The following is a 22,961-nucleotide window of genomic DNA, read 5'->3' on the forward strand; positions in this document are numbered from 1 at the left end:
GGCAGGCACTGTTAAAAACACTCAGCCCAGAGACCCTTATGAAAACCAGATGTGGGAAGTAGCTAGGAAAACGTTCCTGCCTTCCAAATTCTTTCCCTCTGCCCCAGGAACGCCGGCGCTTGGCCCCCCTCCCCTCCCCCCGGCCCTTGCTCAGCTGAATTATTACGAGCTGTGGACAACACGCACATTCTCCTCCTCGAGCCGTGCTTGGAAGCCAAAGTGTGGAGCCAGTTCTGCTCCTTGCCCCCCGCCACCCCGCCTGTGCAGATGGTCTCTGCTCCCCCCAGCCTAGGCTGCTGTCTCCCCCCCCTCCAAAATCTGAGCTTCCGCGCTCTCTGCACCCCCACTACGGCGTTGCGCTGTCTCTCTTGCTCCTGCACCCCCACACCCGTGCTGTTGTGCTCTCTGCACCTCCAAATCGGGCCTGCTAAGTCCCATGGCCCCTTGCACCCCCTAACCTGAGTGTCAGTGCTCTGCACCCCTCTCCCCCATATCCCAAGCCTAAGCTGCTGTGCTCTGTACCCCCCAAACATGAGCTGCTGAGCCCCTCTTCCCATGTACCCCAGTGCTGAGCTGCTGTTTGCTGCACCCCCAAACCTGAGCCACTGAGCCCTTCTCCCCTGCACCCCCAAACCTGAGCACTGAGCCCTTCTCCCCTGCACCCCCAAACCTGAGCGCTGAGCCCTTCTCCCCCTGCACCCCCAAACCTGAGCCGCTGAGCCCTTTTCCCCCTGCACCCCAAACCTGAGCCGCTGAGCCCTTCTCCCCCTGCACCCCCAAACCTGAGCTGCCGAGTGTCTTCCCTTTCCCACCCTGCCTTGTGCATGATACAAATGAGGGGTTCACCTCCCCATGCCTCTCTCTGTGGGTGGGAATGGGACACCCCCACTTGAGGAGGCAGAAGGTTCTCCCTCCCCCCATTCACACCCGGGCTGCAGGCCAGGATTTGCCTGCCCCCTCCCTGGGTGCTCCATCTCCTCGCATGGGGGAGGGGGGAAAGCAGGGCGCATCGGGCTGCCTCCCGTTGGGGGGGGCCTAGGGTAGAAACGGGGGGGGGGGTTGATCCAGGGAATGGGGGGGAAGGAATGGGACCACACCCTTTAATTTGTACCATCTGCAAATCACACTGAAACCTGAGCAGAGCGGGTAGGGGGAGGGGGGCTGTTCTGGGGGGAGGGTTGGAAGTTGTGGGGTGGGGAATGGGCTATTGCGGGGCAGGATGTGAATATGTTGGGCTCCCCCGAAAGGCAGGGGTGGTGGTTGGCTCTGGCTGGGGTGGGGGGCTGGGCTGTGGGAAGGGGCTGGTGTGTAGGGGGGCTGGGGATGTTGGGAGGCAGTGGGGGGGGGCAGGGATCTGGCGGGGGGGAAGCCTGGGCTGTTGGGAAGGGTGGGTTGGGCTCTGCTGGGCATGGGGGGGGCTGGGGGCTGGGCTGTGGTGGGTGCGCTGGGATCTGGTGGGGGGCTGGGCTGTGGCAGAGGGGAACGTGGGGAGGGGGCCGGTTGCTCTGCCTGACTGAAGCGGCTGGGCGTGCGCTGCGCTGGGGTCGAACGCCTGCCAGATGTTAGACAGTGGCCCCCTTTCATGGCCTGCCCCAAGCCAAACCCACCAGCCGCTGGGACTGTGTGTGCTTCACGCTGGGGCGGGGGGAGGTGCGACAGGCCTGTGGGACCCACAATCCCCTCCCCCAACACCCAGTGGGGATGGGGCTGCTTAGCCAGCGCTGGGGGGGGGGCTGTACCAGATCTGTGTGTGCGGGCAGGTGGTGCCCCATTCCTTGGCACCAGATGCCTCGATCCCAAGGCCGGAAGGATCATCTGACCCCCCCTGCATGGCACAGAACTGCATGAAATAATCCCCGGAGCAGATTCTTTTCAGGGCGGGGGGGGGGGAGCAGGGAGGAGAGGACCCACCCCTCCTGCAGCCACACCAGATCTTTGCCCTGGCAGAGGCCCAGACCTGGGCGTGCGGGTCTCTGGGGGACTGTCGTGCCATTGCAGGGTTCGCCCAGAAGCAGGGGTGGGAGTCCTGGGGGGGGCACATCAGGGCAGTGGGGCTGGACAGTACAGCTTGGAGCTGGCAAAGCACCACTTGCCTCCCGAGGGGCATTGGCACTAGGTGAGGCTGCGGTGCTGCGAGCTTCCTCCGGGCAGTGCCAACTGGGGAGCATGCTGCTGTGAGCTTCCTCCGGGCAGTGCCAGCTGGGGACTGTGGAGCTGCGAGCTTCCTTACAGCAGTGCCCCAGCAGCACCTGACACAGACAGAACAGAGCGAAGCAGCGATTTCGGCGTGAATGCTGGTGTGGGGCAGGGGGCAATGCAGAGGGAGAGCTGGTCTGGGCTTAGGAGGACGTTAGCACGCCTGTAGCCCCTGCTCCAGCAATTCGCCTGCATCGGGCTCAGCCCACAGACCCTCTCCCCACACGCCCCGGCTGCCAGCAGGAGGACATGAAGTCTGAGTCAGGCAGCACCTTCCCACGGAGCCGCTAAAAATACCTCGCAGGCGGTGGCAGGGACTGAGGGTTGCCAGACTCCCCCATTTCTCCTCCCCGCCCAAGCCCCAGATTGCTGCAAGACGGGGGCTGAGCTGTGCTCCCCCGGGAAAGGGGTTAGTCTACCCCAGCAAGGGGCCCTGGCGTGTCCACACACACCTGCTTTGCTCCTACCCTTCCTGGCACATGGAGCTGATGGCAGGCAGTTGGCCTGCGTCCCAGCTCCCTACACTTGGGGGCAGGGGAAGGATTAACTCTCTTTGTGTTCCTCACATTCAGGGCTCGGCCCAGTTCCTGGTCAGGGTGCACCCCCTATGGCCTGGGGGGCAGGGAATAGCCACAGCGCAGTGCGCTCTGGCCACGCCCCTGATCCGCCCCCTATGCCAGGGGTTGGGGAGTGGGGGAGAGTCTCAAGGGGCAAGGCGCCTACCCGTCCCTCCGTCTGGATCGCCCACTGCCGAGAACTGGCTTCTACTCCTGATCGCCGCAGTGCGGTGAGCTTCTCCAGGGCAGTGTCGGCTGAAGCCTGCTTGCTCCTGCCTTCAGGCACCATAGGGTTAACAAACTACCTTACCCACAGCGGGGTGCCTCCCCCTCCCAGGGGCATGTCCCCCAGGCAATGAGCCAAGCTGGGCCCCCTGCCAGTCGTTCTATCCTGGCCCCTTATAGGGTGGCCATTGGGCTGGGTCCGAGCACCTAAGGTCCTGCTAACGGACAGTCCACAAGCCGGGATGGTGGCAGGAGGCAGATGGTGCCCTATAGGGGGGCGATGAACTACCTCATGCCCCTGGCACCCTGGGGTGGGGGTAATTGATCGGTTTGGCGTCACGGGGCTAACTTTTCCGGAACGGAACAACTGGCCAATATTACAGTGGGGAGGAGGCGATTAATTAAGGTGGCACCATGGGGCGGATTAATGAGTCTGGGGCCGCAGGGGGTAATTAGACGGGAGCTGCACGCTATAAGCAGGAGAATGGCCCAGCCTGGGGGCCATGAGCCAGGCTGGGCAGATGGGGGAGAGCAACCCAATCTAAGGGGACAAGGGCTGGGCTGGGTTTGGGCCGAGGGGACTAGGGATTCTGGGACAGTGGGGGCAGTTCTGCAGCAGAGGGGCCCCCACACACGGCCAGCACCCAGCTGGGGACTCCAGCATTGTGAGCTTCCCCACAGCAGTGTCCTGCCAGCACCCAGCCGGGGACCCTAGTGCTGTGAGATTCCCCTCCGCAGTGCCTGGGAGGGCTGAAGGTGGTTTTTGAGGTGCTGCTGGGAGGGCTGAAGGTGGTTCATAGATTTTTTTGGGGGGGGGGGCCCTAGCACCACAGCATGGGCAGAGGAGATGCAAGTGGACAGGATTTTCCCACAATGCACCGGTGCCTGGGCACAGGGCAGGCATGAGTAGCCAAGGTGGGAATGATGGGATGCATTGGCAAGTGCTGGGAGCTGGCTGGCTCCTCATGTCAGTGCCCTGGGGACACCCCGTGAGTTCCAGGTTGGTTCAGACTCACCCATGGGTGGGGGTGGGGGGACTAGGGCAGGACACTGGGGTGGGCTGCCTGCCCTGAACTGGATGCTAGTCTGGGGGCAGGGGGGAGGGTCTCTCTAGGTCCCACCTGGCTGAATCCACTCAGGCTCCCCCCTGCAGTGACTAGGACTAGGCTGACAGACTAGAAATCAGCAATGCTGAGAAAGTCTGGGGGACTGGGCGGGGGGTGGGGTGGGGGAACTCCTTATCTAAACAGCTGCTGCGACCCACTCCAGAGGTGGCTGCATCTCAGTGCTGGGTAAAAACTCCCTGTGTAAAGAGCCCATGCATCCCACCCCAGACACAGCTGCATTTCAGTGCTGGGCAGAGGATCCTTGTATGAACAGCTGCCACACCCCTCCCCAGAGGTGGCTGCATCTCAGTGTTGGGTGAACAGGATAGAACAAGAAGCAATGGGCTTAAACTGCAGCAAGGGAGGTCTAGGTTGGATATTAGGAAAAAGTTCCTAACTATCAGGGTGGTTAAACACTGGAATAAATTGCCTAGGGAGGTTGTGGAATCTCCATCTCTGGAGAGATTTCAGAGTAGGTTAGATAAATGTCTATCAGGGATGGTCTAGACAGTCTTTGGTCTTGCCATGCGGGCAGGGGACTGGACTCGATGGCCTCTCGAGGTCCCTTCCAGTCCTAGAATCTATGAATCCCTGTATAAAGAGTCCCTGTATGCCATGCCAGAGGAAGCTGCATTTAATCACTGGGTGAAGGTTCCTTGTATAAACAGCTGCTGCATCCCCACCCCAGAGGTGGCTGCATCTCAGCACTAGGTGAATTGTTCCCTAAAAGGAGCCCTTTCTCTGTCTCGTTTCCCTCTGGAATGTGCCCGATTCCTCCTCCCCCCCCCCACCCCGGCTATCGTCCAGATCTTAATGAACCGATTCCACACCCCGGCTTTCCCACCCCTCGCTTCTTCCGGTATCAGAACTGGCTGGTGCCGTCGCCATGGCGACGGTATTGCAAGCGCCTGCCTCTGGATAAGTGGGCGAAGGGACGAGAGGATTATGTTAACCCTTCCGCCGGCTCCTTCCACGCCAGCCCTCCGTGCGAAGGAATCCCAGGGCTGGCCGAGGAATCGAGGGGAATAGCAAAGCCGCCTCCCTGCAGGGCCCGTCTACACTAAGCCGGTAGATGTTGCAACAATATTTCTGCAGGGTGGCAATATTTGGTCCGTGCCACAGGGATTGGGCCTTTAGTTCAGTCTTGGCCAAGCCACGGATACAGGGCTAGGAAGCCACATGTGTTGCGGCAGGTCTTGTCCCCACAATGCACCTGACAATTACCCACAGCTCTCTGCTCCCAGCAGCGGGGGCTGGCACCATCCACACCAGGACAGCGTGGGTTTGCGCCACCCTTTAGCGACCGCACCATGGCTTCAGGAGGCAGCTCTGCCAGCCAGGGCTGCCCAGAGGGGGGGCAAGTGGGGCAATTTGCCCCGGGCCCCACAGGGTACCCCATGAGAATATAGTATTCTATAGTATTGCAACTTTTTTTTATGGAAGGGGCCCCCGAAATTGCTTTGCCCCAGGCCCCCTGAATTCTCTGGGCAGCCCTGCTGCCAGCCGGTCCTATCGCTCCAGGGACAGAGACGCAGGTCTGACGGCCCCCGGGTTCGAACTCTGACGGCCCCCGGGTTCGAATGCTGGGGGAGATGGAGTGGGGGGCAGGGCATCCTTGGCTGGACGGTCCCAGGGCACAGGGCACCGGCGGTGCGGAGGGGCTGAAATGACTCTACCAAGGAACCGGTGTCTGGAATCCACATCCCTGAGAGATGTAGCCACCGTACATGTCAAGTGTAGACAAGCCCATAGCAGGTGCAGCCCCGGACGCTGAACATATGAAAGATGGGTGGGGTTGTTACAACGGGTGGGTGCCCCAAAGAGGGGAAATGTTTGCAGCAAATGCTGACGGTCTCGGGGAAATGCTGCTTGGTTGTAGGGTTTGTTATTGGAACCAGCCTGAGTAGTGTGGGCGCAGCATTGCCTCCTGCTGTGAGGAAGCGGAACTGCTATGTGTGTCATAGACCCATCACTGCTGGTGTGGATTCTCCGTTGGCTTCAAGTGATCTGGGCTGGTGGAGGAGGAGGATTTGGGTTTTACCTCAGTGGCTGCTAGGAAGTGTTAGGAGAAGATGGCTATTAAACAAAAATAGAGAGGAGTCGCTTTACACAGCGTAGAGTTGCGGCTGCCTCTGGGGTGGGACACGACAGCTGTTTATATAGGGATACCTCATCCAGCGCTGAATTGCAGCTACCTCTGGGATAGGGCACAACAGCTGTTATATACAGATGTATCCCTTGCCGGGTACTGAGATGCAGCCGCCTCTGGGGTGGAACACAGCAGCTGTTTATACAGCAATGCCTCCCTCGGCACTGAAATGCAGCCACCTCGGGGGTGGGATGCGGCAGCCATTTAATGGCAAAACTAAATACTGTTTGGGACAGAAAGCCCAGGAGAATCCCGCTTCCAGGGTGGGTTATGGGGGAAAGGGAGGGCAGCGTCACCCAGACTTGGTGCTCCAAAGGCTACATAAAGCGTCAGACTCTTTGGCAGTAAGTGGTGACCGAAAACAGTAAAAAGAACAAATAATTAAATAGCGAGTCCCGGTCTGAGTGGCTGCAACGTGTCGGGACACCCGGGCGGCACTGCCCTCTGGGGGGCATACGGGCGCTCGGAGCTTCCGGCTGGTAATTTGGGGGGGGGAGAGGGGGGTTGCAGGGGACGATACAGCAGGAAAGGAGCTAGATGGAGGAAATCCATGCCCCCCGCCTGCCCCAGGAGGACGGGGATGTGGGGCCTGGAGAGGGTGCACATGGGAGCTGGTCCATGAACTGGATTGGTTCTGTGCAGGGCCGGCTCCAAGCACCAGCCCTCCAAGCATGTGCTTGGGGCGGCACCTGGAGGGGGCGGTGCTCACCCGGGGAGAGCGGGGCTGCGGCCGGGCTCGGCGCCCTCCCCTGCCGCGCTCCCCGGGGCGGCAAAAAAGCCAGAGCCGGCCCTGGGCCTGTGGTGCTCATTCGCCCTCATTCTAGCCATCTTTCGCTGTTGCCCCCCACAGCGACCCCCTCCCTGCCATGCAGCTCCTTTAATGGCCTCGTCTTCCCCCCTCCGGCCGGCCCTAAAGCCCTCAAGTGTGGGGCCAGCCAATTCCAGCAATCATGCTGGCTCTTTTCCCCTGCCACACCCTCTCTACCTCTTCCCCCTCCTCCCTTTCCCCTTGCCCCATCCTTTTCTCCCCCCCCCCCACCTTTCCCCGTCCCCTCTCTTTCTATCCCTCCATCACCCCCGTCCCTCGGTCTGGAATCCGTGAGGCCCTTCCAGACGCTCCGCTGGGATTTGCTGGGGCTAATTTTAGCCCCTCAAGGCCCTTATGGCTGCCAAGGCAGCTGCAATGGGGCTGGCGCTGAGCCGAGAGCGCCCGCCTCCCCCGTGACCCCAGGGCAGAGGGGCGCGTGTCCCAGCTAGCTCAGAGCCCTCCGCGAGGGCGCGGCTTCCTTGCACGGCCGGGCACGGCCCGTGCCGCGATCTCCCGCCTCCCCCGGAGATTCGCTCCCGTCCCACCTCACCACAATTGCGCGTGCCACGCTCACCGCAGCACACGTGGGCACACGTGCTGCCACGCTGCGGGTCGAGCCGGATCTCTGCTGTCACTTCCCCATTGGGCCCTGAGCCCCCCGCCCTCCTGCAGCGTGTACACCATTGCACCGCCGGCCACGGCCCGGCACACAGTTCACACCCGCGGCACCTTCCTGCCTACACGGCACGCTCTCGTGAAACACGAGGGCAGCCCCTGGAGCCCGGTCAGTTTCCGGCTCGTGGTGAAGATCCCAGCGGTTTCTGGGACGGAACAGCAGCATCTTCATGCCCGGCAGGGCCTATACCGATGTCTCGCCCTGCATGGACCTCCATGCCCCCTCTCTATCTCAGGTGTGAGCTCCATGGGGCGGGAGGGCAGGAGGAGGAAACCTTCAGCTGGAGAGACCCTGGCGCCCTCCCCCATGCACCCCACTGCCCGCTGTCTGCCAGCTCTGAGGTCTGTGGCACGTTCCCAGGCGCTGTACGGATCCCCTGTCCTTCGGTGCCCCCACGTGGGCAATGTCAGAGCTGCACATGGGGAGGACGGCCACAGAGTGCAAAGGATCGGACTCGGGGTCCCAGCGCCAGGGATGGGGAGAGGCAAAGCAATGTCATTGCACATAACAGAGAATCAGGGAGCAGGGGCTGGGCAGGGTCCCGGGGGATTCTGGGTAACTGGGAATGGGGCACTGGGGATGGGCAGGGCCCGGGGGATTCTGGGTAACTGGGAATGGGGCACAGGGGATGGGCAGAGCCCCAGGGGATTCTGGGGTACCAGGGAATGTGACTGGAAAGATCTTGTTGCTCCCCCATTGTCTTGTCCAAGTGCAGTTGCAGGGTAGCCCCCCCCCATCTTGGGGTGCCCTTTTGCCCGTGAGCTGGGGCCTTCCAGGGTCCATATCTCGAGAGGAGTCTGGGTAAGGCCTGGAGCCTGGTGGCCTGCTGAGGGCGAAGGGGATACGGGCAGCCCATTAGCCACCCCCTACACACAGCCGGCTTGGGCAGCAGCCCATCAGCCATTTCCTCCAGGGACCCCTTGCTCTGGGGCTGAGATTGCTCCAGTGGGGATCCGGGCACAGGCCAATCCGCAGTGATAGAGAGAAGAGCACCCCCAGAATCCTGGGGCCACATTCTCTGTGGGTCAGTGGGGAAGGCAGGGGGGAAGGGCACTTCCATGGGGGCACATGGCATCCCTTGGCACTGGGCCACATGATGGCACAAGGGGCAGAGAACAGGCCCTGTGAACGGAGCGTGTGTGAGCATGGGGCCAGCGTGTGTCTGTGCACATGGTGTGTGTGTGCACAAAGGCTTCCGTGCCTGGCTGTCCAGTTGCACCAGTGTGTGTCAGTCCAACCATGGAGGGGGGGTGTCCGCGTGCACCTGAGTGTGAGTGTATATGTGGGTCCATCCACCCTTCCACGTGCGCCGGTCCATCTGGCTGTCCGTGTGTGTGCCCCATGGCTGTCGGTCTGTGCCCACGTGTCTGTGTCTATCAAGGGGCTGGGGAAGGGTGTTTGCCCTTGGGTCTATGTGTCCGTCCCGCCGTGTCTGCCCGTCTGTCCAGCCATGAGTGTGCTCACGTCTGTGCGTCCGTCTGTCCGCACGGGGCTCTGGTGCTGGCCCTGCCTTCCCCCACTCTGCCAGCTGCTGCGAGCCACCCTGCTGAGCCGGCGCCCCCCGGGGGGCAGGGGGAGGTGACACTCAGAGACGCTCCACACCAGAGGCTGCTGTGCCACTCCATCCAGAGAGAGCGAGAGACCCGGACACTTTGGCAACAGGTAGGAGCTGGCTCAGCACCCCCTCCTGCACCCCATGTCCCCTCCAAAGTGAGCCACCCCCTCCTAACCCCCCCTGGGCTGGGGCTCTGACATGGGGAGTCTAAGGCTCCCTGTTAGCTGGAGTGAACCCCGCTCCCTTAGGAACTCCTGGGACCCAGCTGGCAGGGATCCCCAGCTGCTCCCGGAGCATCCGACAGCCACGATCCCCATCGGCCAGGGAGCAGCTAAATCTCCCCCACGCCCCGGACAGTGCCAGCAGGGACTGGTCTCCCTGCCCTCCGCGGGCAGATGCCAGGCTGGGGTGCAATCACGGCTAAGGGGGCATCTGGTCCTTCTCCGTCCTCCGCTCCAAGCGTCTCAGAGCCTTTGCCAAGCAAGACTAACTGCCTCCTTCCCAGCATGCAGGTCAGGCTCCTTAGCCCTGTTTCAGGGTGGAGGGCTCAGGGACAAAGAGAGGAAGGGGTTTGCCCAGGGACCCCCAGTGAGTCAGGACTAGAACCAGGTGCTCTGGCTCCCAGACCCCCCAGCTCTGGCCCCCTAGACTCCATTGTGCTCCCAGAACTGGGGCTAGAACCCAGGAGTCCTGACACCCAGGTCCCTCACCTAATCTCTACCCCACCCTTCTCTCCCGCTGCTGACACTTACTCCTTCTCCTGCACTCCCCCAGTGATAGAGGCCAGCCTGAGAATAACGTATGAACCTCCGTGCCCAAATCTCTGCCCATTCTTAGAACTGAGCAATCTTGCCCAGATACAACAGAGATGGCACTGATGTAAGAAGATAAATAGATAGATAGATAGATGGATGTGATGTATGGGGATAGATAGATAGATAGATAGATAGATAGATAGAGGGGGTGTATGGGGATAGATAGATAGATAGATAGATAGATAGATAGATAGATAGATAGATAGAAGGGGTGTATGGGGATAGATAGATAGAGAGGGTGTATGGGGATAGATTAGATAGATGGATGGATAGATAGAGGGGGTGTATGGGGATAGATAGATAGAGAGGGTGTATGGGAATAGATTAGATAGATGGATGGATAGATAGAGGGGGTGTATGGGGATAGATAGATAGATAGATAGAGGGGGTGTATGGGGATAGATAGATAGATAGATAGATAGATAGATAGATAGATAGATAGAGGGGGTATATGGGGATAGATAGATAGAAGGGGTGTATGGGAATAGATTAGATAGAGGGATGGATAGATAGATAGATAGATAGAGGGGGTGTATGGGGATAGATAGATAGATAGATAGATAGATAGATAGATAGATAGATAGATAGATAGATAGATAGATAGAGGGGGTATATGGGGATAGATAGATAGAAGGGGTGTATGGGAATAGATTAGATAGAGGGATGGATAGATAGAAGGGGTGTATGGGGATAGATAGATAGAGAGAGAGGGTGTATGGGGATAGATTAGATAGATGGATGGATAGATAGAGGGGGTGTATGGGGATAGATAGATGGATGGATAGATAGAGGGGGTGTATGGGGATAGATAGATAGAGAGGGTGTATGGGAATAGATTAGATAGATGGATGGATAGATAGAGGGGGTGAATGGGGATAGATAGATAGAGGGGGTGTATGGGGATAGATAGATAGATAGATAGATAGATAGATAGATAGATAGATAGATAGATAGATAGAGAGGGTGTATGGGGATAGATTAGATAGATGGATGGATGGATAGAGGGGGTGTATGGGGATAGATAGATAGATAGATAGATAGATAGATAGATAGATAGATAGATAGAGGGGGTGTATGGGGATAGATAGATAGATAGATAGATAGATAGATAGATAGATAGATAGATAGATAGATAGATAGAGGGGTGTACAGGGATAGATTGATTGATCTATCCTGTCGGAGAAAAACAGAGTTCTCACTATTTGTTTAGGTATAGCAAGTCAGATGCTTTATTAACTCTCACAATTGCGCAGAGGGAGAGAGCTAAGCAGGTCTCTCAACAGGTAAACAATTACAGCAAGCATTTATACCTTTTGATACAGACAATAATGAGCAACAGTTGCATTTTGTTTATACATAGTTATTCTGATATCTTGTTTTGCTCACTAATGTAGACTCTTAGTCTACATTCCATATTATTTACACAAGGTCGCAGCAACTTTTCACACAGTTCTTTCCCACTTGCCTCACACATTCCTCGCTTCTACAAATCTCGCGTTATTAGGGTTACAGTTAGCCTAACTCTTGCTAACGAATTGTCATGCATTGCATCCCCTTCCTGTCAGTTCTTTCTCTGCTTCCACAATCCCCAGAAGTTCTGAAAACTCTTTATCCCCAGCTCACCTTTGTTTCCGAGAGCTGTCGCCGAAGAGCCCAAATCCCTGGTGAAGGTGAGTTCTAAGCAGGTCCGGATCCATCCTGCAGCCCCTAAAACGGAGTGAGATTCCCAGTTGGGTGTTGCAGGCTCAGCAGCTTCCGATCCATTCGGGGCAGCACCAGAACCAGACCCAACCCCGGACTCTCCTGAGGCGAGGGGACACGCGTTCCCATCTGCACTCCCATCTGCACACTCATGCACTCCCATGCCCACATCCCCACAGGCACAAATGTTCGTAAGAACCTGCGCCCGGGCACACACATCCATTCAGACATGCATGCAGGCATTCGTGCACTAACACATGCCCTGGCACTAACTTGCACGTGGATGCACGTCAGCGTGCCAGCGCACGCCAGCAACACATGCACCTTTAGCTCTGCTGTTTCACGTGCAGGTGGCCTTCCTCGCTTACAAACGACATACACCCTGCAGGCTCATAGCGCCGCACAAATGAGATGCCCGGACAGCTCCCCTGGCGTTTTCTGTGCGGCAGAACTGGGTCGGGGTGGGGATGGGGGGGCCTTTACAACAGCACGAAGCAAGCAGATTTGACTTGAAGCATCACCCCCAAACTCTAACCGACCCCCTTAGAAAAACTTCTCTGCGTTTCACTAACCTCCCAGTCACCCCCTTCCCTAGTATTTTAATAACTGCCTCTGCCCGAGGGGTTCTGGCGGGCCCCCGTTCCTGACGGAGACTCTGTCACCCCAATATTCCTAGTCCTGATCGGTGGGACCTTCCCCGCCGGAGCTATCTTCATAGGATTTTACAGACCGGATCAGAACCTAGAGCCGCCAAGCTTCGCGGTGTTTCAGGCCACCCTCCACCCCCGGTCCCCGCACAGCTACGGGTGGGTTGGGTAAAGGCTGCAGGCACCGTCCCTTTAAAGGCCCTGCCCCGGGCTCCTAGCCATGCAGTGCCCCCTGCTGTGCCACTTAAGTGCTGGCCTTCCCTGTGCCAGCCTTGGAACAGGTGACATTTCCCTGCACCTGGCTGAGCAATTAGCCGGCTGCTTTGAGCATAGTTGATCAGGGGCCTCCTGCGGGCAGGGCTGGAGGGGAGGGGGAACCGCTGAGCGGCCCTAATTAACCAGGCCTCCCAGATACGGCTCCCCCTCTTCCCGGAGTGTGGCTAATTTCCCTTCCTTGGATCAAGTCAGAGGCGGTGGGCTCCCCGCGGTCCCCAGCACAGCCAACCTCCAGCCCCCTTCATCTGCAGCCCCCCTCCTGGCCCAGCGGCTCCACTGAGCTCCCTTTAAAGGTTAGCTCCGTGCTGGGGGAGGCGTGGGTGGAACAGAGAGCTTGGGGTGGGGGTGGGGGGGCAGGGTGAGCTCATAGGCACACGCAAACATACACACATACACATACATGTACTCGGCTTCCTTCCCCAGACGGGAAGACGAGCTCTATGCAGCTGGAGAGCGTGTATCTTCCCCCCATTCCGCTCGCATGGGGGTGCTCTGTAACTGAGATCCCCATAGGGTGACCAGATGTCCCTATTTTATAGGGACAGTCCCGATATTGGGGCTTTTTCTTCCATAGGCGCCTATTACCCCTCACCCCGTGTCCCGATTTTTCACACTTGTCTGGTCACCCTAGATCCCCATCAATGCCTCACATAGGAGCCACTCAGCGCGGATGATTCTGTCACTACTGACCAGGAGCCATCCTGGAGCCAGCACCTGGAGGGGAAGGGCCCCGTACCCCATTGCCCGCCCGCCTGAGCCAGCCAGTCCCCACCGCTATAGGGGGCTGGATCAGAGCTGGCGCCCCCTATAGACGAGGGAGCTGGGAGCGTGTGAGGGGCAGGCGCGGCCCTGGGGCTCGGGGAGTCGTGTCCCGGTGGTGACAGCAGCTCGCGATGAGTTACATCTGTTCTCTCTGCCCCCCTCCCACCTTCCCCTTATTCCCCCCGCTCCACTCGCCCCTCCCCGCCGGCTCCCTGCAGGGCAAGCGCCTGGCTGGGGAACCATGTCCAACAACATGGCCAAGATCGCCGAGGCCCGCAAGACGGTGGAGCAGCTCAAGCTGGAGGTGAACATCGACCGCATGAAGGTGTGACTCTCTCCCCCCCCACCGCCTCCTCCTCACATGGGCGTGCAAGCCCCGCCCCTGTGCCACTGTCTCCACTGCTGTGGAAGCCCCACCCCAATGCCATCCCCTCTGCATGATGGCTGTGGGGGGAGTTCCTGGATACTCCAGCTCCGGCCTCTCCCAGCAGGGGGCGCTGTGGGGAGTGGGGCAGGAGCTGGCTGTGGGGGGAGCTCCCAGCTACTTCAGCTCCGGCCTCTCGCAGCAGGGGGCGCTGTGGGGAGTGGGGCAGGAGCTGGCTGTGGGGGGAGCTCCCAGCTACTTCAGCTCCGGCCTCTCGCAGCAGGGGGCGCTGTGGGGAGTGGGGCAGGAGCTGGCTGTGGGGGGAGCTCCCAGCTACTTCAGCTCCGGTCTCTCCCAGCAGGGGGCGCTGTGGGGAGTGGGGCAGGAGCTGGCTGTGGGGGGAGCACTGGCTGGGAGATCGCCCAGTGGCTCTGTGGCCGGCAGAGGGTGCTCTCCCTGGGCTCCAGCTGGCGTGTTTAACCCTTTCCGCCCCGTGGCAGGTGTCAAAGGCGGCGGCGGATTTGCTGGCCTACTGCGAGGCGCACGCCAAAGAGGACCCGCTGGTGACCCCGGTGCCCTCCTCGGAGAACCCCTTCCGCGAAAAGCGGCTCTTCTGCATCGTGCTGTGAGCCCTGCGGCCAGCGACTCAGCGCACCCCCCTTCTCTCCCCCCGGCTACGGCTCCAGAGCGGCACCGCTAGCTCTAGCGTAGGGGAGCGGAGAGTGGGTCAGAGACCGGCGGGGGGACGACACTGGGGGACAGAGCATGGGGTGTGGGCTGCACACCCTGACTGACCTGGGGAGTCTGCTTCACCTGTCCTCCTTCCCCCCCCCCTCCCGTGAACATTATCTCTGAGGATTCACCCTTGGCTGCTCTTTCCAAGATCAATAAACACACTGCTGAGTTACCCTCCCTCTGCCCGGTCATTGCGTCCCCAGCCCCTGTCCCCCCACACCCCCAGCCCCTGTCCCCCCACACCCCCAGCTCCTGTCCCCCCACATCCCCGGCTCCTGTCCCCCCACACCCCCAGCTCCTGTCCCACCCACTGCCCCCAGCTCCTGTCCCCCCACACCCCCAGCTCCTGTCCCACCCACTGCCCCCAGCTCCTGTCCCCCCACACCCCCAGCCCCTGTCCCACCCACTGCCCCCAGCTCCTGTCCCCCCACACCCCCAGCTCCTGTCCCCCCACTGCCCCCAGCTCCTGTCCGCCCACACCCCCGGCTCCTGTTCCCCCACACCCCCAGCTCCTGTCCGCCCACACCCCCGGCTCCTGTCCCCCCACACCCCCAGCTCCTGTCCCACCCACTGCCCCCAGCTCCTGTCCCCCCACTGCCCCCACCTGGTCACTGAGCCACCAGGTCCTGTCCCTTCTGCTGCCCCCACCTGGTCACTCAGCCCCCAGGTCCCGTCCCCCTCCCACTGCCCCCACCTGGTCACTCAGCACCCAGGCCCTGTCCCTCCCGCTGCCCCCACCTGGTCACTCAGCCCCCAGGTCCCGTCCCCCTCCCACTGCCCCCACCTGGTCACTCAGCCCCCAGGCCCTGTCCCTCCCGCTGCCCCCACCTGGTCACTCAGCCCCCAGGTCCCGTCCCCCTCCCACTGCCCCCACCTGGTCACTCAGCCCCCAGGCCCTGTCCCTCCCGCTGCCCCCACCTGGTCACTCAGCCCCCAGGTCCCATCCGCCTCCCACTGCCCCCACCTGGTCACTCAGCCCCCAGGTCCTGTTCCTCCTGCTGCCCCCACCTGGTCACTCAGCCCCCAGGTCCCATCCCCCTCCCACTGCCCCCACGTGGTCACTCAGCCCACAGGTCCCGTCCCCCTCCCAATGCCCCCACCTGGTCACTCAGCCCCCAGGTCTCGTCCCCCTCCCATTGCCCCCACCTGATCACTCAGCCCCCAGGTCCCGTCCCCCTCCCACTGCCCCCACCTGATCACTCAGCCCCCAGGTCCTGTCCCTCCCGCTGCCCCCACCTGATCACTCAGCCCACAGGTCCCGTCCCCCTCCCACTGCCCCCACCTGGTCACTCAGCCCCCAGGTCCCGTCCCCCTCCCACTGCCCCCACCTGGTCACTCAGCCCACAGGCCCTGTCCCCCCCCAAAATGGGACCTCTGGTTCTAACTTCCCTCACCCTGCTGTTCCAGTCTGGTCACTGGGCCCATCCTCCCCTGCTGCCCCAGATTCCACCTCCTTCCCACCCCCCCCACCCAGATACTGAGCCCCCAGGTCCCCCCCCCAAGTCCCCAGGTTCTCTCTTCCCCCTGCTGCCCCCCACCCAGTCACTGAGCCCCCAAATTCCATCTCCACACCATGCCTGCCCAGTCACTGAGACCGCAGGCCCTGTCTCCCCCCAAGTCACTGAGCGTCCAAGTTCTGTCTCCCCCCCCAGCCAAGACCCCAAGACCGATCTCTGCCCCAAGACAGTCTCCCGCCGCTGGCCCCTACCGAATCACTGAGCCCCCAGACCCCATTCCCCCCTGAACTCCCAGGGTTTGTCTGCCCCCACCCCTCACCCACGCACAGTGCCCTCAAGCCCTGAATCCCCAGGTCCTGTCTCCCCACCCCCGATGTCCCCATCCAGTCACGAAGCCCCCAGGGCCTGTCTCCCAGGGGGATGCCCAGGGGTGGCTGACAGATATTAAGGGACTCGGTCCCCTCCTGTGTAGCTGGCTCTGTGGCACTGTGGCCCTCAGTGGGGGGAGGTGAGGCTGTGTGCCCATCGCCCAGGCCCCCACAGCGGTGCTCTGTCCCCGCTGGGCAAGCGGGTGCTATGGCTGTGAGGCCTAGGGGTGCCATGTGTCTATGAACAGGGGAGGAGCGGGGCGGGGGGGAACCAGCTGCCCCCCATCCCAGCAAGGTGGGGGGAGAGGGGGACCAGAGTCCGGCATGCTGCCCCCTCCCCTGTTATAACAGGGTGACATCCAGGACTGTGGGACGAGATTGGAGTTCACTGGCAGGACCCGGGTCAGAGTGACTCTAGGTTAATGTGTCTGCCACACAGCAAGGGCTGGAGCCGCCGGCTGCACTGGGAGCTGTTACACATGTCCACACGCATGCACAACGTCCAGACACACACATGCATGCCTGGATGCACACACACACACACACACACACACACACACACACACACACGTACACACATGGATGAACACACATGCATGCACATGCATGCGTGGATGTACACAACTGCACACAAGGCTGCATGCCGGTATGAACAGGGATGCAAACACAGACCCATGCCTGTATACACATGGATGCACACACGCGTGCATGGATGCACACGCATACCTACAGACACATGCACACGGTGGCGTTGGAACACATTTAATAGTGGGGGTGCTGAAAGCCAGCACCCTTACCCCTCTCCGCGCCCCCCGTCTCCCTGCTGGGGCCCGGAGCAGGGCTGTATCTCTGAGGGAGGAGGGGGGGAACTGGGACAGGGTAAGGGGGCAAGGCTGGGGCCACACCCACCTGTAGCAAGGATACACCTGAAATGGGGGGGCTAAGGAGGAACCCAAAGATGTTGGGGTGTACGATCACCTGCCTACTGAGGTGCTAATGGGTAATGACTTGGAGGACTGGCCGGATGGCACTCAGAGCGCCTTGGTCCTTACCCAGAGCCAGAGCTAGCGAGGGACATGGGAAATCCCGAAGGGGGGACCAAAGCACCGAGGATAGGGCTTGACAGGGCTGGGCCGGAGCCTCTGTCCCAAGGTGGGGAAACTGAGGCACCACCAACCAGGGCTGTATTCTCCAACCCAGCAGCTGAATTCCAGACGGAGCTGCAGGAGGATCCCTCCTTAGAGAAGCTGAGGGCCCTGGCTGGCCACAGCGGTGCAGGACACCTCGGGGAGGACCACCGGGAGCGATTCCTGTGGGAGACGGGATTCCTGTACTGGGAATGGGCTGGTTTGGGGCAAACCGAACCATGGAAAGCCAGGAGGCAGGTAGTGGTCCCCCAGAGGTACCGCCGCAGACTGTTGCAGAACTTTTACTGGCCCGGGGTCTTTGACGCTGTCCAACAGTACTACAGGTCCTGTGACTCCTGCCAGAGGGTGGGGAAGGCCTGGGATAAATTTAAAGCAGCTCTGAGACCTTTGCCCATCATAGAGGAGCCTTTCCAGAAGGTGGCCATGGACATAGTGGGGCCCCTCAGCAGGGCGACCCAGTCGGGGAAGAAATACATTCTGGTGGTGGTAGATTTCGCTACGCGCTACCCTGAGGTGGTGGCCTTGTCCTCTATCGAGGCAGACACCGTGGCAGACGCGCTGCTGACCATTTTCAGCAGAGTGGGGTTCCCTAAGGAGGTCCTTACAGACCAGGGGTCCATCTTCATGTCAACCCTGCTCCAGTGCTTGTGGGAGAAGTCTGTGGTCTGGCACACCTGGGCCTCGGCGTATCACCCTCAGTTCAACAGGCTGGTGGAGAGGTTCAATGGGACCCTAAAGATGATGCTGAAAACATTTATGGACCAGCATCCGCAGGACTGGGACAAATATTTACCCCACCTGCTGTTTGCATACAGGGAAGTACCCCAGGAATCCACAGGGTTTTCCCCATTCGAGTTGCTGTATGGGAGGAGAGTGAGGGGACCCCTGGACTTGATGAGGGACGAATGGGAAGGGAAGGCCTCTCCTGATGGAGAATCAGTGGTGGAGTATGTACTGACCTTCCGGGAAAAGCTCGTGGAGCTCATGGGCTTGGCCAGGGGAAACCTGGCCAGGGCACAGAGGAAGCAGAAGGTCTGGTAGGACCGCTCAGCACATGTTGGCTCCTATGCTACCGGGGACCAGGTGATGCTCCTCATCCCCGTGAGGAAGAACAAGCTGCCTGGGACGGCCCCTTCAAGGTCATCAGACAGGTAAACGAGGTGAACTATGTAGTGGAACTGTCCCACCGGGCTCACAGCCACCGGGTGTATCATGTCAACATGATGAAACCGTACTGGGACAGGGAGAAGTTGGTGCTGGCTGTGTGTGGGCAGTGGGAGAAGAAGGGGTGAGTCTCCCACCTGAGGCTGGAGCTGACCCCTCGCTGGAATCAATTCCCCTCTCAGACCAGCTAACCCCTGTCCGGCAGGCTGAGATCAGAGAGGTGCTACATTCAGAACGGCAGCTGTTCTCCAGCCGGCCTGGGCTCACTCACCTGGCTGTTAACCGGGTGGAGACGGGAACCAACCTTCCCATCAGGTGTTCAGGGTCACTGGGAAAACAGCCCAGGACCTGGCGAGAGAGGGCGGAGACATGCTGGCTTTCGGGGTGATCCAGCCGTCCTCCAGCCCCTGAGCCTCGCCCGTGATGCTGGTCCCCAAGAAGGATGGGTTGATCCGGTTCTATGTGGACTATCGGAAGGTCAATGCCATCACCATGTCTGATGCCTACTCCATGCCTAGGACTGACGAGATCCTAGATAAGTTGGGGGGCGCCCAGTACCTCACTACTATGGAGCTCACCAAAGGCTACTGGCAGGTGCCTTTGGACCCGGAGGCCAGGGCGAAGTCTGCCTTCACCACTCCAATAAGGCTCTTTGCGTTCCTGGTCCTGCCTTTCGGCCTCAAGGGGGCGCCTGCCACCTTCCAGCGCCTGGTGGATCAGTTACTGAGGGGGACGGAGAACTTTCCTCTAGCTGTATATTGCCGATATTTGTATCTTTAGCCAGACCAGGGAGGAACATGTGTCCCAGGTGAAGACGGGGCTGGGACACCTCTAGGATGCAGGATTGACCATAGAAGCTGGAAAGTGCAAGGTGGGGATGGCATAGGTGTCATACCGGGGCCACAAGGTGGGGAGCAGCCACCTGAAGCCGAAGCCGGCCAAAGTGGAGGCAATCAAGGACTGGCCCGCCCCCCAGACTAAGAAGCAGGTCCAGGCTTTCATTGGGATGGCGGGGTACTACCGGAGGTTTGTGCCCCACTTTAGCTCCGGCAGCTCCCCTCACGGAGCTGTGTAGGAAGGGAAAGCCGGACAAGGTGGTCTGGACTGAGCAGTGCCGGAGGGCTCTCTGTGCGCTGAAGGGGGCACTCATCCAAAGCCTGGTGCTGGTAAACCCGGATTTTAGCAAACCCGCCCTGGTGTTCCCCGCGCCTCGGACACAGGGCTGGGGGCGGTGCTGATGCAAACCGATACTAAGGGAGAGACACACCTCATTGTGTACTTGAGCGAGAAGCTGCTGCCCCGGGAGCAGCACTATGCGGCCATGGAGAAGGAATGCCTGGCCATGGGGTGGGCCCTTAAAAAGCTGCAGCCGTATCTATTTGGGGGGGGCATTGGGGGGCATTGGGGGGTGTACGCCGACCATTCGCCCCTGACGTGGCTGCACCAAATGAAAGGGGCTAATGCCAAGCTCCTGAGATGGGGCCTGCTCCTCCAGGGTTATGACATGGAGGTGGTCCATGTGAGGGGGAGTGCCAGTGTTATAGCCGATGCTTTATCACGGGGTGGGGGCCCTGAACTTCCCCAGGTCTCTGGCTAAGTGACCCTGCTCCGTTCAGACTCGAAGGGGGGAGAGATGTGCCGGAGTGGGGGGTTTTCTTGTTTTTTTTCAATGGTTTGGATGCAGTGGGGGTGGGACTCAGTTTCCCTGGGTGTTACTGGTTTCACGAGGTGATGGGTGAGGGAGTTTGTTGTTACAGAGGACCGGAGAGGGAACTTGGGACCCCGGCCAATGACCTGGAGAATGGATACCCCAGTGACTGGTGACCTGGTGACCGGGAGGCCCAGCTCGGAATTCACAGCCGGTTCTGGTCAGTGGGAGGACAATGGGCTGCGGAGAGAAGACCCCGGTGACCTGACCAGTCGGTTCCAGCCAGAGGGGGTCAGAGGACAGAAGAGAGGAGAGGAGGCCCAGGCGACCCTGTTTACCTGGAGAGAAGACAATGGACAGAGGTTGGGCTTCGGGGAGGTGATATCGGATGCCCAGCTGGGAAGCAGGGGGGCTCAGGACTGGAGAGAGGGGGCAGGCAGAGCCCACCTGGATGCAGGGGAGACTGGGATGTGCTGTGCTGAGGGAGGCCAGGCCTGAGGCCCTGAGAGTTTCCTGTGCTGTGTTCAACGCTCAATAAACCCTCCTGTGTCACACTGGCTGAGAGTCGCTCCGGGCTAGAGAACAGGGTTGCACTATTCCCTCTGGGAGTGGAAGCCCCAGGGGTCCAGAGCGCGGGGACTCCCTGAGGGGGCTCACGGCGAGAGGCAGACGTGCTAAGGCTCAGAGAGGTGCAGTTCCAGGAGGCAAAGGGGCGTAACCCCCGAGAGAGAGTGGACCCCCGAGAAGGGCTGTCACACTGAAGGGGGTTCCCCCCAGGGACTGTACGGCGCCAAGAGTGGGCCCGACCCGTGAGTCCGGGACAGCCTGGCCAGACACAGCCCCTGCCCCCTTCCAGCAGGGAGGTCGAAGCCTCTTCCCAGGCAGACCCCGCTGGAGGCAGCGAGTCCCTTGCTGGGATTCCCGGTGCCAGCTCACCACCTAGTGGTCATCGGGGGGAGTGCTCTTCGGTGCAACTGGCAGTGGGTGCTGGGTGCTGGCCAGCCTGGCTGGGGGAGATTGCCCCCAGTGCACTGCTACCTGCTCCCGCTGGTCGTCACCAGCTAAGCCGCGTTGGACGTGGCGAGAGCTTGGCTGGGAGCCACCCAGGGAAAGCCGGGGGCTGCCCCAGGAATGGAAGTGAATCAATGCCCCCCCCTCAGCTGGAGGGGAAGCATCACCCCGCGGTTAAGGTTCAGCTGACCCAGGTTCTGGTCCCAGCTCTATCAGCCTCTACGGGCGAGTCACTGCCCGCTCCCTGCCTCAGTTTCCCCTCCCACCCATTGCGTATCTCGATTGTGCGCTGGCAGGGGCCGTCTCTCACTCTGTGCCTGTGAGCACCTGGTGCAGAGGGGCCTCCGGGTGCTATCGTAATGCCCATAATAGCACGTCCATTGCCCTGGGTTGGGGGCTGTGCTCAGAAGGATGGGGGGGGGGGGTGGCTCAGGGCAGGCAGGAGCTGCGGCCTGGTGGTTTATTGTGTCCCTTTGCGGGGTGGGGGCAGGGACTGGACACTGCGACACCCGGATTGGGGCACTCTCTGTGCTGGGCAAGATACGGCACAAGGAAAACCCCAGCGCTAAAAGCACGGGGAATGCCCCTCCCCGAAACCAGCCCCCTGACCCCCCTTTGAGCCCAGCCCTGGTTCCCCCCCCCCCAAGGGAAAAGGCCAGGGCAGCTGCCCCATCACTCAGTGGCAGGAAAAGGGGCCAAACTGACTCTGCGCTGCCCCCCCAAGTGACTCCTGCGGCTGGGTTCCCCCCAGTGAGTCTGAGCTTCCTCCCCATGGATGATCCTGCCCCCCGCCCCCAGTGCCGGAGCTCCCTCCATGACTCCTCCTAGGCTCCCCCCACGCAAGGTTCCTGGCTCCGTTCCCCTGTCCCTGTTTCTTGTTCTTCGCAGAGTCCCTGCGCTGAGCCAGCCCATAAAGCACCGTGACTGCTTTACTAGCCAGCCTCCCGGCACGAATACCTTTCCCCTAAGAGGAAGAGTAAACAGGTCCCTGCGTGGCTGCCCTCCCTATTGCTCCCTCGCAGCCCGGCTGCCCCTGGCCATGTACATTCATGGGCATGGAAAGAGACGAGGCCAGAGGGACCCAGCTGAGCCCAGCGTACCCCGGATCCGGAGCAAGGCATGGCCGGATCTGACACAGCCCCAGAGACACTCGCAGCTGATGGTCCAAGCTTCCCTCTCAGCCCCCCGCTTCTCTGCATCCTGCTAATGTGGCCCGTTGCACCCCCTTGGCTTGCCCAGTGCACCCCCTTTCCCAGTGGGTGCCCCCTTCCGCAATCTGCCTCCCCCCGTGGAGCCAGCCACCTAGCGATGGCCAGTTGTCTACCCAGGTCTGAGGAAATGCACTGGGCCGTCGAGGGAATTAGCTAATGCATTAGCCAGTCACCTGCACTGTTCCACATTTGTGCCTTATTTCTAATGGGAATTTGTCTGGCTTGAACGTCCAACCACTGGTTTTTGTTCTGTCTTTCTCCCAGGCCCAGCTGCTAACCTTTGGCCTCTGTTCCACCCCAGACATAGCCGCATTTCAGACCCCCAGACTGGCCTGCAACACTCACCTCTGGCTGCAAGCCTCAGGAATTATTATACTGCTCG

The 22,961-nt window shown here is 60.5% G+C and overlaps 1 protein-coding gene across 1 annotated transcript; it reads left to right on the forward strand.

The window, feature by feature from the left end:
• The first annotated feature begins 13,084 nt into the window (after positions 1–13,084).
• Positions 13,085–14,692, forward strand: GNG8 (G protein subunit gamma 8). The gene is made up of 2 exons (XM_008173984.3): positions 13,085–13,798; positions 14,338–14,692. Exons 1-2 carry the CDS (start codon positions 13,715–13,717, stop codon positions 14,464–14,466), a joined length of 213 nt encoding a protein of 70 aa, XP_008172206.1. The 5' UTR covers positions 13,085–13,714; the 3' UTR covers positions 14,467–14,692.
• Positions 14,693–22,961: the final 8,269 nt, after the last annotated feature.

Source organism: Chrysemys picta, chromosome 17 (genome assembly GCF_011386835.1).
Source record: "Chrysemys picta bellii isolate R12L10 chromosome 17, ASM1138683v2, whole genome shotgun sequence".
NCBI classification, from domain to species: Eukaryota; Metazoa; Chordata; order Testudines; family Emydidae; genus Chrysemys; species Chrysemys picta.